This window comes from Thalassophryne amazonica, chromosome 7 (assembly GCF_902500255.1).
Source record: "Thalassophryne amazonica chromosome 7, fThaAma1.1, whole genome shotgun sequence".
NCBI classification, from domain to species: domain Eukaryota; kingdom Metazoa; phylum Chordata; class Actinopteri; order Batrachoidiformes; family Batrachoididae; genus Thalassophryne; species Thalassophryne amazonica.
In genome coordinates, this window is record NC_047109.1 from 121,941,442 (window position 1) to 121,958,930 (window position 17,489).

The 17,489-nt window shown below is 41.6% G+C and overlaps 1 protein-coding gene across 1 annotated transcript in view; it reads left to right on the forward strand.

The window, feature by feature from the left end:
* Positions 1 to 17,489, forward strand: part of mms22l (MMS22-like, DNA repair protein) — a 271,386-nt gene that overhangs the window by 35,368 nt on the left and 218,529 nt on the right. Inside the window, 3 exon segments of the mRNA XM_034175438.1 lie at positions 1,583 to 1,708; positions 13,389 to 13,441; positions 13,716 to 13,803. Of these exon segments, the coding sequence (XP_034031329.1) occupies positions 1,583 to 1,708; positions 13,389 to 13,441; positions 13,716 to 13,803 (267 nt within the window).

The following is a 17,489-nucleotide window of genomic DNA, read 5'->3' on the forward strand; positions in this document are numbered from 1 at the left end:
CATAGGTATTAAAGGCACTGCGCTGCAGTGGTTTGAATCATATTTATCTAATAGATTACAATTTGTTCATGTAAATGGGGAGTCTTCAACACAGACTAAGGTTAATTATGGAGTTCCACAAGGTTCTGTGCTAGGACCAATTTTATTCACTTTATACATGCTTCCCTTAGGCAGTATTATTAGACAGCATTGCTTAAATTTTCATTGTTACGCAGATGATACCCAGCTTTATCTATCCATGAAGCCAGAGGACTCACACCAATTAGCTAAACTGCAGGATTGTCTTACAGACATAAAGACATGGATGACCTCTAATTTCCTGCTTTTAAATTCAGATAAAACTGAAGTTATTGTACTTGGCCCCACAAATCTTAGAAACATGGTGTCTAACCAGATCCTTACTCTGGATGGCATTACCCTGACCTCCAGTAATACTGTGAGAAATCTTGGAGTTATTTTTGATCAGGATATGTCCTTCAATGTGCATATTAAGCAAATATGTAGGACTGTGTTTTTGCATTTGCGCAATATCTCTAAAATTAGAAAGGTCTTGTCTCAGAGTGATGCTGAAAAACTAATTCATGCATTTATTTCCTCTAGGCTGGACTATTGTAATTCATTATTATCAGGTTGTCCTAAAAGTTCCCTGAAAAGCCTTCAGTTAATTCAAAATGCTGCAGCTAGAGTACTGACAGGGACTAGAAGGAGAGAGCATATTTCACCCATATTGGCCTCTCTTCATTGGCTCCCTGTTAATTCTAGAATAGAATTTAAAATTCTTCTTCTTACTTATAAGGTTTTGAATAATCAGGTCCCATCTTATCTTAGGGACCTCATAGTACCATATCACCCCAATAGAGCGCTTCGCTGTCAGACTGCAGGCTTACTTGTAGTTCCTAGGGTTTGTAAGAGTAGAATGGGAGGCAGAGCCTTCAGCTTTCAGGCTCCTCTCCTGTGGAACCAGCTCCCAATTCAGATCAGGGAGACAGACACCCTCTCTACTTTTAAGATTAGGCTTAAAACTTTCCTTTTTGCTAAAGATTATAGTTAGGGCTGGATCAGGTGACCCTGAACCATCCCTTAGTTATGCTGCTATAGACTTAGACTGCTGGGGGTTTCCCATGATGCACTGAGTGTTTCTTTCTCTTTTTGCTCTGTATGCACCACTCTGCATTTAATCATTAGTAATTGATCTCTGCTCCCCTCCACAGCATGTCTTTTTCCTGGTTCTCTCCCTCAGCCCCAACCAGTCCCAGCAGAAGACTGCCCCTCCCTGAGCCTGGTTCTGCTGGAGGTTTCTTCCTGTTAAAAGGGAGTTTTTCCTTCCCACTGTCGCCAAGTGCTTGCTCACAGGGGGTCGTTTTGACCGTTGGGGTTTTTCTGTAATTATTGTATGGCTTTTGCCTTACAATATAAAGCGCCTTGGGGCAACTGTTTGTTGTGATTTGGCGCTATATAAATAAAATTGATTTGATTTGACTTTTAGCAAGGAGGAGATGACATTTTCTTAAATATTCCCAAACAGAAGGGGCATTGTTGCTGCAAATGTATTCTTACTGGTTTAACTGTTTACATGTTTTAGGCTGCTGTTGCGCCTGGACCCGGCCCCTTCAGTGTATGAGGCGGACACAGTAGAGATCTTTGGCTTCTCCTGGGTTACAGAGACAGCACTGGTGGAATCTACTAAGTTACTCTTTGGCCTGTTGAGGTTAGTGGAAGTGGGTGTTTTTCACACTGAGCAATTTGGCAGAACTACCGTTACTTAGACAAAGCCAGATACCTAGAGTACATGGGATTTGTCAAGTATACTAACCTTGTGTCAAAAATTTATTTTTTCAAACACTAGTTGATGAAATGGATAGAAGTAGAAGAAAGGGTCACAATTACAACACAATTCTGCACGTTTACACGTTAACACCTCACCATATTCAGTGCAGTGTTGCATACTGTGCCCATTTGTGTGTGTGTGTGTGTGTGTGGTGGGGGTGTCCTGAATTTATAGATAGATATCTGATGATGAAACGGATTTCCCACAGTTCTGCAGTCTGCCATGTTGTGAGTCAACTTTTTTTGTCACTGATCTACTATATAGAGATTATTGACATCACCGCGATAATGTTGATGTGAAAGCCGGATAAAAATAGCAAGAAGGAAAAACCAATATATCGTGACACCATCCATCCATCCATTTTCTTCCGCTTTATCCGGAGTCGGCTCGCGGGGGCAGCAGCTCAAGCAAAGCCGCCCAGACCTCCCGATCCACACACACCTTCCCCAGCTCCTCTGGGGGAACCCCAAGACGTTCCCAAGCCAGCTGAGAGATGTAGTCCCTCCAGCGTGTAATGGGTCTTCCCCGGGGCCTCCTCCCAATGGGACGTGCCCGGAACACCTCTCCAGCGAGGCGTCCAGGGGGCATCCGGAAAAGATGCCCGAGCCATCTCAACTGACTCCTTTGAACGTGGAGGAACAACAGCTCGAGTCCGAGCACCTCCTGAGTGACCGAGCTCCTCACCCTATCTCTAAGGGAGCACCCAGCCACCCTGCGGAGGAAACTAATCTCGGCCGCTTGTACTCGTGATCTCGTTCTTTCGGTCATGAGCCAAATCTCATGACCATAGGTGAGGATCGGAACGTTGATCGATCGGTAAATCGAGAGCTTTGCCCCCCTCCTCAGCTCTCTCTTCACCACGACTGTCTGATACAGCGACCGCATCACTGCAGATGCTGCACCGATCCATCTATCGATCTCACGCTCCATCCGTCCCTCACTCGTGAACAAGACCCCGAGATACTTCAACTCCTCCACTTGAGGCAAGGACACTCCACCGACCTGAAGAGGGCAAAGCACCTTTTTCCGGTCGAGAACCATGGCCTCGGATTTGGAGGTGCTGATTTTCATCCCGGACGCTTCACACTCGGCTGCAAACTGCCCCAGTGCACGCTGAAGGTCCTGATTTGACGAAGCCAACAGAACCACATCGTCCGCAAACAGCAGAGATGAGATTCTGTGGTTCCCGTCGTGACATATTGAATCCAATTTGCAATATTTACAGAAAATTGCTGAAATTGACAATAAGGACCCGTACACGATCAGAAAAGAACGGTGCTCGGACGAGGAAGCGCTCCCAGCCATTACCTTCCCAGATCTTGTGAGTGCATACACGTTAGAGGAAATGAAAGCCTGCAATTGTCGTGTACGTGCAGATGAGGATGATTCGGGCTGCTGCCAACAGAACAATTGCACCTGGATTTACACTGCACCCACAGTTGTTGCGCTGATCCACAGCAGCAGTAGAAGCAGCAGCAGCAGCAGCAGCGGCACTGGCATTTTTATTATTACTGAGCCAATATCACACAAGTGCTTTGAATAATTCACCAACATCTGAGTGCTAAAAGTCATGCTGAAACGATGTGGTCTTCTGCAGCCTGCGCAAAAGCATCTCCGCGTTACGCATCGCCAGGTAGTACAGGACGGATCAAACCATCTTCCTCTGTCCTGTGCGCACTGATTGCAAAAAGTCATGGGAAATGCGCCGGAGTGGAAACCCATCTATTCCTTGCTCTAGATACACGTCAGTATTTAAATGGCTTTTTTTTTTAGCCCACATCCAACTCCTGTTGGGATGCAAATATGTCACAATGTTTTGAACTTAACTGTGTTGCTCAACCAGCAACATGATATAACGGAACAATGATGACAATTAGTGACACTAAAGAACAACTAATCATAGCAGTCATCACTTTTATGCGTCAAAGTCCATGTATGAAAACCAACTTGGACTACCGATCAGTCTTCATTTTGTTCCCCTGTGGGTGCTCATATAAACTAAAGGCCCAATGCAAAATTTCCACATGTAACTCCATAAACGCTACTTCATGTTCAGCCCTGAATTTTTGGGTTCTGATGGATAAAGATAAGGACCAGTGAACCTGCTATGTTAGGCCATGCCAGTATGTTTTAACATGCAAAATAAAATAAAAACACAGTGGCCATCAAATTGCTTGTGAAGCTTTTTTGCGAGCAGCTCCTGGTCAGGAGATTCCACGATAACTTTAAGGCAGTTGATGGCCCTGGCATAGTTTTTGCCATTGAGAATTGAAGATCAAGGATCCAGTTGATATCAACCCAGCTTCAGTGAGAACATCCCAAAGTCCAGTTCCTTCCATCTTTTTCCCAATCATCTTGAGGTGTGCAGATGCAAGGTGGAATGATCCAATCAGAATAATATGGTCTGCGTATCTCCTCTTTTCAGCCCAGATCAAAGGATATGCCTTCATACAAACACCTAGATCAAATGATGACCTCACATATTTCTGTCCCACCTCATGAGCTGCATCCTTGGCATAACGAAGACATTCCTGGACAGTCTCATACTCTGTTATTGGTTTTGAAATAATCGGGTAATATTCTATAGTTGTCAGTCGTGATGGACTCTCGCCAGTGAGTGAAATGTACCCACCCCATCCTGGTATTGTTTGTATCTTTGTCTTTGATACTTGAAGACGGACTATTGTGGGCATCATTATACAATATGTTTAGCTGCAAGGCCCAGGAAGCAGTTTTTGGTCATAAATTCAAAAACGGTATATTGAGTCATAGGTGTGAAGGGGTTAATCTTTGAAACTGTGACAGCCCTCTGGAATTCTTTACATTCAAAAACATTATTGGTGCCTACCTTACAACAAAATTTGGTTGGGTTAGGTTAGACAAGAAGGCCCGACAACAGATTATTAACATCGCCCAAAAAAATCAGACTGCGCCCTGCCCTCCCTGCAGGACATCTTCATCTCTTGCTGCATCACCAGATCTGAAAGCATTTTGAAGGACCCCTCACACCCTGGTCATCATATGTTTGCACTGCTGCCCTCTGGCAAGCGTTTTAGGTCCATCAAATCACGCACAAACAGATTCCAAAACAGTTTCTACCCCACTGCATTACAGACACTGAACATTTCCAGTCATTTTCACACACGGTCCATCTAGATTTGAGAGACTGAGCCCTTCTGAGGTAGTGATGGGATGATGATACCTCAAGGAGTGTATTGACACACTACACAAACTGTGTCGGCACTGTATTGACACTGTGTTGGTCGCTCAGTAGTGACCCCAGTGACTAACCCAGCGCCACTGGGGTCACCTCAATAGTGACGCCAGTGGCGCTGGCTTTGGCGACACGTAGCAGTAGTGTGAGAGGCTGAGTTTTGTTTGAGTGTTTTGTAGATTTTCTGTGAACTTTTGAGAACACTGGGATGTTCTGAATCTGTCTAATTTTACCTGGACAATGGCTTACCGAGTAGTGGGCCTTTTCCTCTTATGGACACTGCTCTGTCACCTGTCGACCCGTCTCTCGGTGAAGGGGGAGCCACGGCAGTATTCGAGGCAATTCCTTCTTCTCCACAGTAATACCAAACTCGGTTCTGTGGATCCGAATGCGTCCTTCCCCCAGGAGATCCTCCGCCCGCATGCTTCCACTCCAGGGGCCGGGTGGACGGCGAGGCACCCAGGGTTACGGAGGAAAAGAGGGCGACGCGGCGGTGTACGACAAAGACTGAAAAGACTTGGTCATCGGCGGATTCCTCTTCCGTCTATAATGTTGGCAAATGTACAGTCACTTCATAATAAAGTGGATGAATTACAAGCCAACGTGCGGTTTCTAAGAGAGTATAAGGACGCTTGCATCCTTGCTTTTACACAGACGTGGCTCAAAAAGCATGATTCCCAGGCAGACTTGGACATTGAGGGCTTTGGAACACCTTTACGTCTTGACAGAGACCTCACTGTGACCGGCAAGTCACTTGGTGGGGGGCTATGTTTGTACATTAATAAACACTGGTGCAAAACCGCAATCATTTGAGAGTCCTTATGCACATCAGACATAGAACTGCTAACCATATCATTACGTCCCTTTTATCTGCCAAGGGAATTCACTCAGATTTTTGTATCTGTGGTTTATATACACCCCAAAGCGAATGCAGATATAGCCACACAGATGCTAATAAAGTCTGTGCGGTGAGCCCAGGGGCTTGCACCAGATGCTCCTATTCTTTTAATGGGGGATTTTAACCACTGTAAACCGGGGAAAGCACTTGGACACTTTTTTCAATATGTTACTTGCCCGACTCGACATTCCAAATGTCTTGATCTTTGTTTTGGAACCGTGAAAGGAGCGTACAAATCACTTTCGAGGGCTCCCATCGGCTCGTCTGATCACAACACTGTTTACCTTGTTCCGACATACAAAACTGTCCTGAGGGGGAACAAGCCGGAGCAAAGATTGGTTCCGGCCTGGTCGGAAGACTCAATGCTGGCGCTGCAGGAATGCTTCGCATGCACTGACTGGGATGTGTTTATAACTACTTGCATGGATTTAAACAAATTAACTGAAATAGTATTACGTTATATTTTGTTTTGTCAAGACATGCTTATACCTAAGAAATCCATCTCAGTGTTTGCTAATAATAAACCATGGGTTTCTGTCAAGGCCTCTATTAATCAGAGGAACATTGCTTATAACCAAGGAGACACTCAGCAGTACAATGAGTTAAGGAAGCAAGTTAAAAAAGAGCTTAAACTTGCAAGGTTCTCTTATAAAAATAAAGTTGAAACATTACTGAGTGCTGGAAATGCCCGACCTGCAAGGGAAGGTATGAAAAATATGATGGGAATGTCATCTATAAAGGACACTGTCTCATTTAATGAGAAAACTGCTCTGGACCTCTCCAACGACCTTAATGTGTTTTACAACAGATTTGATGTTCATGATTTTAGTAAGGAGGTTTCTGTCTTTAAAGATGTTACTCTCGGTTCTCCCACTGTAATAATTGATACAGAGGCTGTGAGGAAAGCCTTCTGTTCAATTAATGAGCGGAAAAGTCCTGGCTCAGATGGCATTGGAGGTAGGCTTTTAAAGAACTGTGCTGAGCAATTGACAGAGATTTTCACTTATATCTTCCAGTTGTCTCTACAGTTACATTGTGTACCTCGTCTGTGGAAGGAATCAATTATCATTCCCATTCCAAAAAATAAATCCCCAAAGGAATTGAATGATTTCCGACCTGTGGCACTTACCTCATTAGTGATGAAAACCTTCGAGAATTTGGTCAAGACATCACTAATGGATTTGGTACAAGACAAACTCGACCCTCTACAGTTTGCTTATAGACCGGGTAGAGGTGTTGATGATGCCACTGGGGTACTTTTACATTTGGTTCTTAAGCACTTGGAGGGAGCAAAATCTTTGGTTTGTTTACTTTTTGTAGATTTTTCCTCTGCATTTAACTGCATTCAGCCTCATGTGTTGGCAGATAAATTAATGAACCTTTTTGATTTTGAACCGAGCGTTGTTAGCTGGCTTCTGGACTTTTTAACTGGGCGGTCCCAGCGCGTTAGGGTGAATGGGAATCTGTCAGATGTTCTTTTCTCCTCCACCGGAGCACCACAGGGATGTGTTCTGTCTCCTCTTTTGTTTTATACACCAATGACTGTCAGAGTAAATACATTAATCGTCACATTGTTAAATTTGCTGACGACTCTGTCATTGTGTCACTTTTAAATCAGGAAGACCTAGAGCATGGTCCAATTTTATCAGATTTTATTGACTGGTGCAACACATCCTTTATAGATATCAATGTGACCAAAACCAAAGAAATGGTTATTAATTTTGGCAGGTCACTTTCTGTTCTCCCTCCAGCTCTCATAAATGACCAGTGTATAGAGCGGGTCCAGGAGTACAAATACTTGGGGACCATCATTGATGATAAACTGTGCTTTGAACCCCAAGTGGATGCAGTTTGTAAAAAGCCAACCAGCGCATGTATTTTTTATGGAAGCTTCGGAACTTTCATGTGGGCACTTCTTTTATGAAAATATTTTATTCATGTTTTATCGAACCTATTTTAACCTTTTCTTGTATTTGTTGGTTTGATTGTTTGTCCATCAAGCAGCGAAATTGTCTTATGGACATTATGAAGGTGTGCTGGAACATCACCAGAGGTTCACTTAACGATCTTAATGAAATATTTAAGGTCAGATGTTTTAAAAAAAGCTAAGTCCATTATAGCTGACCCTTCTCATCCTCTTTGGCATGAGTTTTCACTTCTGCCATCTGGCCGCTGTTATGTTGTCCCTCGGTGTAGAACTAACAGGTTTAGAAAGTCCCTGATTCCAAATGCTATTCGCTGTCTCAATGCACATTTGTAAATGTCTTAGTTGTAGTTGTACTGTTATGTTGTTTGAGTTGTAATTACTGCTGCAAACAAATTGCCCCATGGGGACAATAAAGAAACCTTGAACCCTTGAACCCCTGCAGTAGTTATAAAATCATTGAAGGTAAATTAAATGAAAATAAGATGGAAAAGCTAACATGCTGCAAACTCAACATCAGCCTGTGAAATAGTTAATCGCCAGTCCTCTATTTAAAATATGATCTCATCATTGCATAATCTCGTGCTCAATTTGTGTATTGAGTTAAGCTGTTCATGAGAAGAGTTTAAAATTTGCTTAAAACCCTGTTTGTGTAAATGCTAAACTGAGTTGGTTTGTAAAATATAGCAAATTTGTCTATTAAAATTCAGAATTAAAATTTGTAACTTATATATGGAAATTTGTTAACTTAAGTGTTAAAGCATACAAAATAAAAGACTGAAAATAGATTCATTTATGCATTTTTATTGAGGAACAAAGGTTTCTGAAGGTGATTTCTCCTCTTACACACCAGTTCCCCTGCCTTAAAAAAAACTCTTTCCCAGGGTACAGATGAAGATGGTGAGCATAAAAATTTCAGTGAGTTGATAAAGGTGTGGATATGTTTTCTGGTTATTCTTCCAGTATTGTAAAGGAGTACAAACATATCTAATTGGAAAAATAACAGTAAACAAAGAATTACCTTATTTGGCGTCAAAAGATCAAAATTATTCCAGACTGGGGAAATGTCTTTGAATGTGCCATGAGGTCAGTGGAACAAGGTGAGGGCAAGAAAAACTCCAACAGCAAAACTCCATCCAACAAATCCGCAACATGTCGATAGTTTGTTTCCTTATAAACACAATTTGGCGCGGCACAGTCGAACGACACAGTTCCTGTATTGGTCACATGATTTTTTTTCTTAAAGCGATACACGAACCAATACGGGGTTTCACTCTTGTGTGCTCGGCACAGTGCTGACGCACCAGTGTTGTTCATCCAATCACTATTCTGAGGATCGGACTGCATGTACTTTATGCACTTATGCACTTTTTCCAGTCTACCTCATCTGCTATTCTAATTGAGTATGGAGATTGGAGAATGTTACGTGTATGTATGTGGGGTTTCTGGGGATAGAGGAGGGCAGTGAGGGGAGATGTACAACCCCTGGCAAAAATTATGGAATCACCGGCCTCGGAGGATGTTCATTCAGTTGTTTAATTTTGTAGAAAAAAAGCAGATCACAGACATGACACAAAACTAAAGTCATTTCAAATGGCAACTTTCTTGCTTTAAGAAACACTATAAGAAATCAAGAAAAAAAGATTGTGGCAGTCAGTAACAGTTACTTTTTTAGACCAAGCAGAGGGGAAAAATATGGACTCACTCAATTCTGAGGAATAAATTATGGAATCACCCTGTAAATTTTCATCCCCAAAACTAACACCTGCATCAAATCAGATCTGCTCGTTAGTCTGCATCTAAAAAGGAGTGATCACACCTTGGAGAGCTGTTGCACCAAGTGGACTGACATGAATCATGGCTCCAACATGAGAGATGTCAATTGAAACAAAGGAGAGGATTATCAAACTCTTAAAAGAGGGTAAATCATCATGCAGTGTTGCAAAAGATGTTGGTTGTTCACAGTCAGCTGTGTCTAAACTCTGGACTAAATACAAACAACATGGGAAGGTTGTTAAAGGCAAACATACTGGTAGACCAAGGAAGACATCAAAGCGTCAAGACAGAAAACTTAAAGCAATATGTCTCAAAAATCGAAAATGCACAACAAAACAAATGAGGAACGAATGGGAGGAAACTGGAGTCAACGTCTGTGACCGAACTGTAGAAACTGCTAAAGGAAATGGGATTTACATACAGAAAAGCTAAACGAAAGCCATCATTACACCTAAACAGAAAATAACAAGGTTACAATGGGCTAAGGAAAAGCAATCGGTGGACTGTGGATGACTGGATGAAAGTTCATATTCAGTGATGAATTTCGAATCTGCATTGGGCAAGGTGATGATGCTGGAACTTTTGTTTGGTGCCGTTCCAATGAGATTTATAAAGATGACTGCCTGAAGAGAAACATGTAAATTTCCACAGTCATTGATGATATGGGGCTGCATGTAGGTAAAGGTACTGGGGAGATGGCTTGTCATACATCATCAATAATGCACAAGTTTACGTTGATATTTTGGACACTTTTCTTATCCCATCAATTGAAAGGATGTTTGGGGATGATGAAATCATTTTTCAAGATGATAATGCATCTTGCCATAGAGCAAAAACTGTGAAAACATTCCTTGCAAAAAGACACATAGGGTCAATGTCATGGCCTGCAAATAGTCCGGAGCTTAATCCAATTGAAAATCTTTCGTGGAAGTTGAAGAAAATGGTCCATGACAAGTCTCCAACCTGCAAAGCTAATCTGGCAACAGCAATGGAGCCAGATTGATGAAGAGTACTGTTTGTCACTCATTAAATCCATGCCTCAGAGACTGCAAGCTGTTATAAAAGCCAGAGGTGGTGCAACAAAATACTAGTGATGTGTTGGAGCGTTCTTTTGTTTTTCATGATTCCATCATTTTTTCCTCAGAATTGAGTGAGTCCATATTTTTTTTTCCCTCTGCTTGGTCTAAAAAAATAACCGTTACTGACTGCCACATTTTTTTTCCCTGATTTCTTATAGTGTTTCTTAACAGCCAGAAAGTTGCCATTTGAAATGACTTTAGTTTTGTGTCATGTCTGTGATCTACTTTTTTTTCTACAAAATTAAACAACTGAATGAACATCCTCCGAGGCCGGTGATTCCATCATTTTTGCCAGGGGTTGTATGTGCAGGTTTTTCTTGGCATTGTCTTATGTTATTTTTTTTAAAAATCAAAATGGCCGACTTCCTGTCGATATTTCACCATGACAGTAAGAGACGTTTTCGTGCGTCCTGGCACGGTAAATATGTGTACCGAATTTCGTGAGGCTACGACGGAAAAAGCCCAATGCGGAGGGGTTTTTGAAAATTTCTAGGGGGCATTATTTCGCGATTTTTCTGCGACCATGTGCGACGCCCCCAAAATATTAAATTTGGGATCTGGCCAGACGACTTTGGAAAGTTTGAGTTTTTGAGCATGGGAAGAGGCCGAAATTTCGATTTCAAGAGTGAGAATAATAATAATAAACAGCGCAATTACAATAGGGTCCTTGTAGGACGTTGCCTACTCGGGCCCTAATAATAATAAACAGCGCAATTACAATAGGGTCCTCGTAGGACGTTGCCTACTCGGGCCCTAATAATAATAATAACGGCGCAATTACAATAGGGTCCTCGTAGGACGTTTTCTACTCGGGCCCTAATAATAAACAGTGCAATTACAATGGGGTCCTCGTAGGACGTTGCCTACTCGGGCCCTAATAATAATAATAATAAACAGCGCAATTACAATAGGGTCCTCGTAGGACGTTGCCTACTCGGGCCCTAATAATAATAATAACAATAAAAAAACAGCGCAATTACAATAGGGTCCTCGTAGGACGTTGCCTACTCGGGCCCTAACTAGGACTGCAAGCAGTCATATACGGGCCCTCATTCCGCGCAACTGCCTACCCAGGCCAGTGGGTGCCCTTGTGACCAAATGTGGGCATGTGCATGCAGGGGCAACCACTCATCACACAGTTAAAATTTTAAACAAATCACACAATGCATCAAGGAGTTATGACATGTTGATTGTTCATCCACTAGGGGGCGCTCAGTGTACAAACAGAGGGGCTGGGTGTGTTCAGGGGCCAACTGTCATCACACATGTGAAGTTTCAAGTCAATCAGGCAAAGCATGAAGGAGTTATCATGACTTGATGTTCCATGGCAAAGGGTCAAAATGGCGGCACCATAGCGGCCACACCCTTCAACATAGAGAAAAGCTTTCGATAACTTTTGGTCAGTATCATCTTTGGATGTTGTCAAAGAAATTTGAAGTGCATTGGACAAAATCCCTAGGAGGAGTTCGTTCAGATACAACATGTGGAAATCATTTCAAAATGGCCGACTTCCTGTTTGGAGTAGACCCATGGTGCAAGAGACTTTTTTGTACGTCTATGCAAGTCACACATGTGTACCAATTTTCATCTCCCTACTCCAAAAAAACCCCTATGGGGAGGGGTTTTGGAAATTTTCAAGGGGGCGCTATTGAGGCACTTTGCCCCGTCCATGGGCGAGGCCCCTATGAATTGTAGGAGGTTGTCATGCTTGACCTGTGTATCAATTTTCATGATGATATGACAAAATTAAAGCCATCAAGAGGAAGAACGTAATTTCATGGCGAAGGGGCGATATTTGGTACGCCACCACACAGAAGCGGTTACTCGTAAGTTCACGGTGATCATCGCCTACGTTCAACAACTTGTTCTGCATGTTTTAGAAGTGGAAGGAAGTTCATGGGGTTAACTATGTGACTTCAATACCTGTTTAAGTATAATGTTCCATGACGAAGGGTCAAAATGGCGGCGCCATAGCGGCCACACCCTTCAACATAAACAAAAGCTTTCGATAACTTTTGGTCAGTATCGTCTCTGGGTGATCTGATAGAAATTTGAAGTGCATTGGACAAAATCCCTAGGAGGAGTTCGTTCAAATACAAGTTTGGTGAGTTTTTGAGCATGGGAAGAGGCTGAAATTTTGATTTCAAGAGTGAGAATAATAATAATAATAATAAACAGTGCAATTACAATAGGGTCCTCGTAGGACGTTGCCTACTCGGGCCCTAACTAGAAGAGAAGTCAGAGTGCACAGTCTGTCTGCAGCCAAACTCTGCACTCTGATTCCTCTGTGCAAAGAACCTGTAGGCTGCGTCCTCACCTCCTTTCTGCCCCCTGCTGAGCGCACCTGATGCAGAAATTCCTGTGGCGTCATGACGACACAGGAAGAAGCAACTCGAAGTGGGCCCGGTGTGAAAGTGACTTTTGGTTGTGCAAGTAACTTTTTTGGTGCAAGTAATTTTTTTTGGTTACTTTTTTTAACCTACTTGCACTGGTGCTAGTATTTCTACCCCTGAGTAGGCCTATATACATAACATGTCAAAGACGTCAAGCTGTGAAGGGGGTGCACGTGGACCCCTAGTTGCCCATGGACTAAAAATTATTACCTAGTGTGGAATGTTACCACCATATTAAATTTTCCTACATGTTTAATCTTCTTTTTGTTGTTTCAGACAAAATATTTGCACATTGGAAACCCTGACACAGTGCAGTTTACATGACTTTGGTAAGTTTGTCTTTTATGTAGTGCATCTGCATTTAATTGAAATAAACCATTTAAGAATTTTGCTGACTTGAAGACATTATGTTCACTGTTAAATACAAGAGATTGTGCAAAGAAAGTGTAAGTCATTTAAATGCATTTGTCATAGTGTTGGAATTTCAACAGTTAATTAATGTTCCTACAGAGGAGCTCATTGATCTCAACTCTGGTGATCTTCATGTCTTATAAAACAGCCTTGTTTCACAAAGAAATTATGAAAACATTGCCTGCATTTTAGGTCAAGCAAGCAGCCTGCACTACGAAGCAGAGGATCTCAGACTGCAGTGTGTTTCCTTTCTACAGTATGTCAAAGTCTTTCTGCACAGGTAATTATCGGTTTTATCAAACTCAGTCACCACTTTAACGGGCTTCTTACTAATCATATTTTCTTCTCGAAGTAATCCAGAAAATCTTGTGCTGTAAAAGGAGAGCGAACTACAAGTGGTTCTCCATGAATAAGTGTTACCACCATGTTGAACAAGAACTTTGAGTTATACTTGTTATGCTCGTGCAAGTCATTTAAATGCATTTGTCTTAGTGTTGGAATTTCAGCAGTTAATTAATGTTCTTACAGAGGAGTTCCTCAGTTGTACGCTTTTTACTCTTTTAATTGATTTTATTAGTTCAACTTTACCTAAATTCTGGGTCTCTTAGTGAAGCTTAGGGCTAGTGGCCGGCGATCACCTTAGTATTTCTTCTGTTTTTCTTGTTGCTTAATGCTGACAAATTATACTGTATTTGTTGTCTTTCTGATGTCTGATTCTGCTTTTTTTTTTTTTTTTCTCCATTTCTCTGTTTGAGGTGCAGCTCCATCCAGAGTGGTGTCTGTTCCATAAACCGTCCTGTGCCCCGGCAACATTTCCTGTTTTTGTTTTGTGAATTGTTCTGTAATTTATGTCTGTATCATGGCCCAAGCAGAGGGTCACCCCTTTGAGTCTGTTCTGCTTGAGATTTCTTCCTCAGTGGGAGTTTTTCCTTACCACTGCTGCTCTGAGGGTTGGTAGGGTTAGACCGTACTTGTGTGAAGCACCTTGAGGCAACCTTGTTGTGATTTGGCGCTATATAAATAAATGAAAATGTGGAGTCTGTCCAAAAATGTGACAATATGGGCTGTGTTGTATGGTTCAAGATTGGCGTGATGGTGGAGGACAGCTCCCACCTCATTCTATAATGGCATACATTTTTAACTTATGGTTCAAATTTTAACCAAACTAATTTTGGACAAGTTATTTAAAATTACTGTCATGTCTGAAGTTTTAAGTGAAAATATCAGATATATGTTTTAGTTTTAAAGTAAGGTGCTAATTTTTAAGGTTTGTGAGCACATGCTGTGCCCAGCAGTGCATTATGGGTAGGATGATGTAATCTCAGTACGTCACGACAGGACAATTGCATTTCAGACACTCTGTTCAGGCTCCACGGACAACAACATTAAACTCTAGTGCCTAAAACTCTCGTGAATATATTCTCTGGGTTTATAGACGTTGTTATTGTATTTGCGTTTGTTAAATTCCACGCATTTTAAATGTAGCAGACAGGGATTATCTGGAATTTTGTTTTCAAGGCCTCTACTGCCATCTACAGGCCAGTAATGTTCATGGCAGTATTCGCCCTAAGTACTAAGCGTCTGGGCACCAGTAGATGGCAGAGTTCTATTTATTTTGACCCCGGTTATATCAGATGATTGTCAAATCAACTTTTTGGCTTTGCAAATGGCTTTTTTTTTTTTTCTTTTTTTTTTTTTTTACTAAGTAAAAGTTATGAAGTTTATGAAGTTTAAAAACAAAACAAAACAACAGCAAAAAAAATAAAATAACATTACAAGACAGCTCTGCGGTGTTTGCACAGGCACAGTGTGAGGGGTTAGATGCTTGTAGCTCTTCAGCAGCAGGATACCCTCACAACGGTCGACCACAATAATATCAAACAGGTTTGATTTTCATTGGACCATACGATCGGCGATCAGGAGGTGGTCCTGAGATGTTAAACGCAGCTTGTTACTCCATGTACACTACACGATGCAGGACGCGCGATTAACCTGAAACTCAGTCCAAAAAATTCCTGCATGAAAAATCATCTCGCACAGTGTAAAGCACGTTTTCATAAAACATCATAAAACGTGCGCACATTCTCTCCACATGCAAAACATTTTGCGATGACACGTCCAGGGCTCTGTAAAAATGCCTGTTTTTACAAATAAAAAAAATGAAATATTTTACAAAAGCACATTTATCTGTAAACACCAACACACGACAGACGTCACATTAACGTGTTGGTTTACATAATGAATGACTGAACCAAACAGTGTTTAGCAGAGGCACTTTTACCCAGAATCCTTTGCGATCTGTCTGTGTTTGTTACAAAACCTCAGAATTAGTGCATTATTCAACATTAAAAGATATATGCTGTATTTTAACTTTGTACAAATGACAGAATTGACATTAATGGAGTTATTCTATCGGTATTAATGTTATTCATAAATCAAAACCATAAGTCAGCATGAATTTATTTTTCAAGACCTCTGCCTGACCGGAGCGTTGTGACTGATTAGAGAGTTGGCTTTAAAGCTGCTCTCAGGGTGCCTCTGTGCTGGGAGCTCTGTAGTAAACAAGAGCTTCCAGCAGGGGCAGAATGTTCAAAGATAAAAGTGTGGTCTCATTGTTTGGGTCTGTTCTTACTTTTAATACTACTAGAAGCTGTTGTGGCATTAAAACTTAAATTTGTTTTATTAGTAGTTGTAAATGTACCAGAGACAATATTGGAATTTATGTTATCGGTTATCTGTAACTTCCGATACATTTTTGTGTGGTTTATTGTTTTATCTTTATCGAAGATAACTTTTCAGTTATCTGATTATCTGTTATTAAAGTTAATTTTTTGGTTATCTGTGCCCACCACTGCATTTCTTCCACTTCCTCTGGTCTTTGTTAGGTTGAGCCCAGCCTCATTTATAAAGATGAACTCATGTGGGACTGCATGAGCATCCATTTGCAGTACTCCTTGGAAACAAAGAACAAAAATCAGTCAATATGGTGTTATCCAGTACACTGGGAAACAATGTCACATGTCGTACTTCAGTCAGTATTGTACTTCCAGCCACATTGGCTAGTCTGAGGTCTTTGTTTCTGTGAGTTTCTCTCAAAAGGTACTTTATAAAGTTGTTTCATTTTGATTTGGTTTGGTTTGAGAATGCGAGCCTGTGTGGACAGACTCGTTGAATGTTGGTGAATGTGGTGTTGTCTTGGATGATGTAGCTTTGAATTTCTTGTAATCTGATTTCATTATTTTCCAAAACCAAGTTTACAGTGGCAGCTTTCCGTGCCCCACTGAACATTTGGCCCCTTCCTCCACCGTGGTTACATTTCTCTGTCCTTTAGAAAAAAACTAAAATATAAGGCTTGAACAATGCAACCAAAAGATCCTTCCCCCGCAGTTGACTAAATTGTACAGGAAACTTATACAGTTCGTATATGACATCAGCAATTCATGAAGTGAACAGGCGTCACCCAAGAGATAAGAGAGAGACTTTATTGTCATTGTAATAAACAATGAAACTTTGTTGGTGACAACCAGTCAGTAGAAGCAATGATTAAATATAAAAATAAAATAAATAAAAATAAAAGAGCAACAAGGTCCATAAGACAACAGACATGTTATTTACAATGTAAACTGAGATGCAAAATTGCATTGCCCATGGATGTTTAAATCCATGTAGTCTGTGGCTCAGTCTGTGGCTGAAGCTGGTGAGTATGCGGCGGAGAGGAGGGGTGGTGGAGGCTCCAGCTGTGGGGGAAGAAGCTGTTCCTCAGTCTGCTTGTCTCGGTTTTTATTTTGCAGAATCGCTTCCCTGATGGAAGCAGGGAAAACAGATGGTGTCCGGAGTAAGTTTGGTGGCTCTCCACTGCAGACATCCAGCATACACAGCATCCAGGACAGCAAGCTCAGCTCCAACAATCCTCTGGGCTGTCTTCACAACCCAAGCCAAGTCTTTTGTGTTCTCTGCTGTGCAACT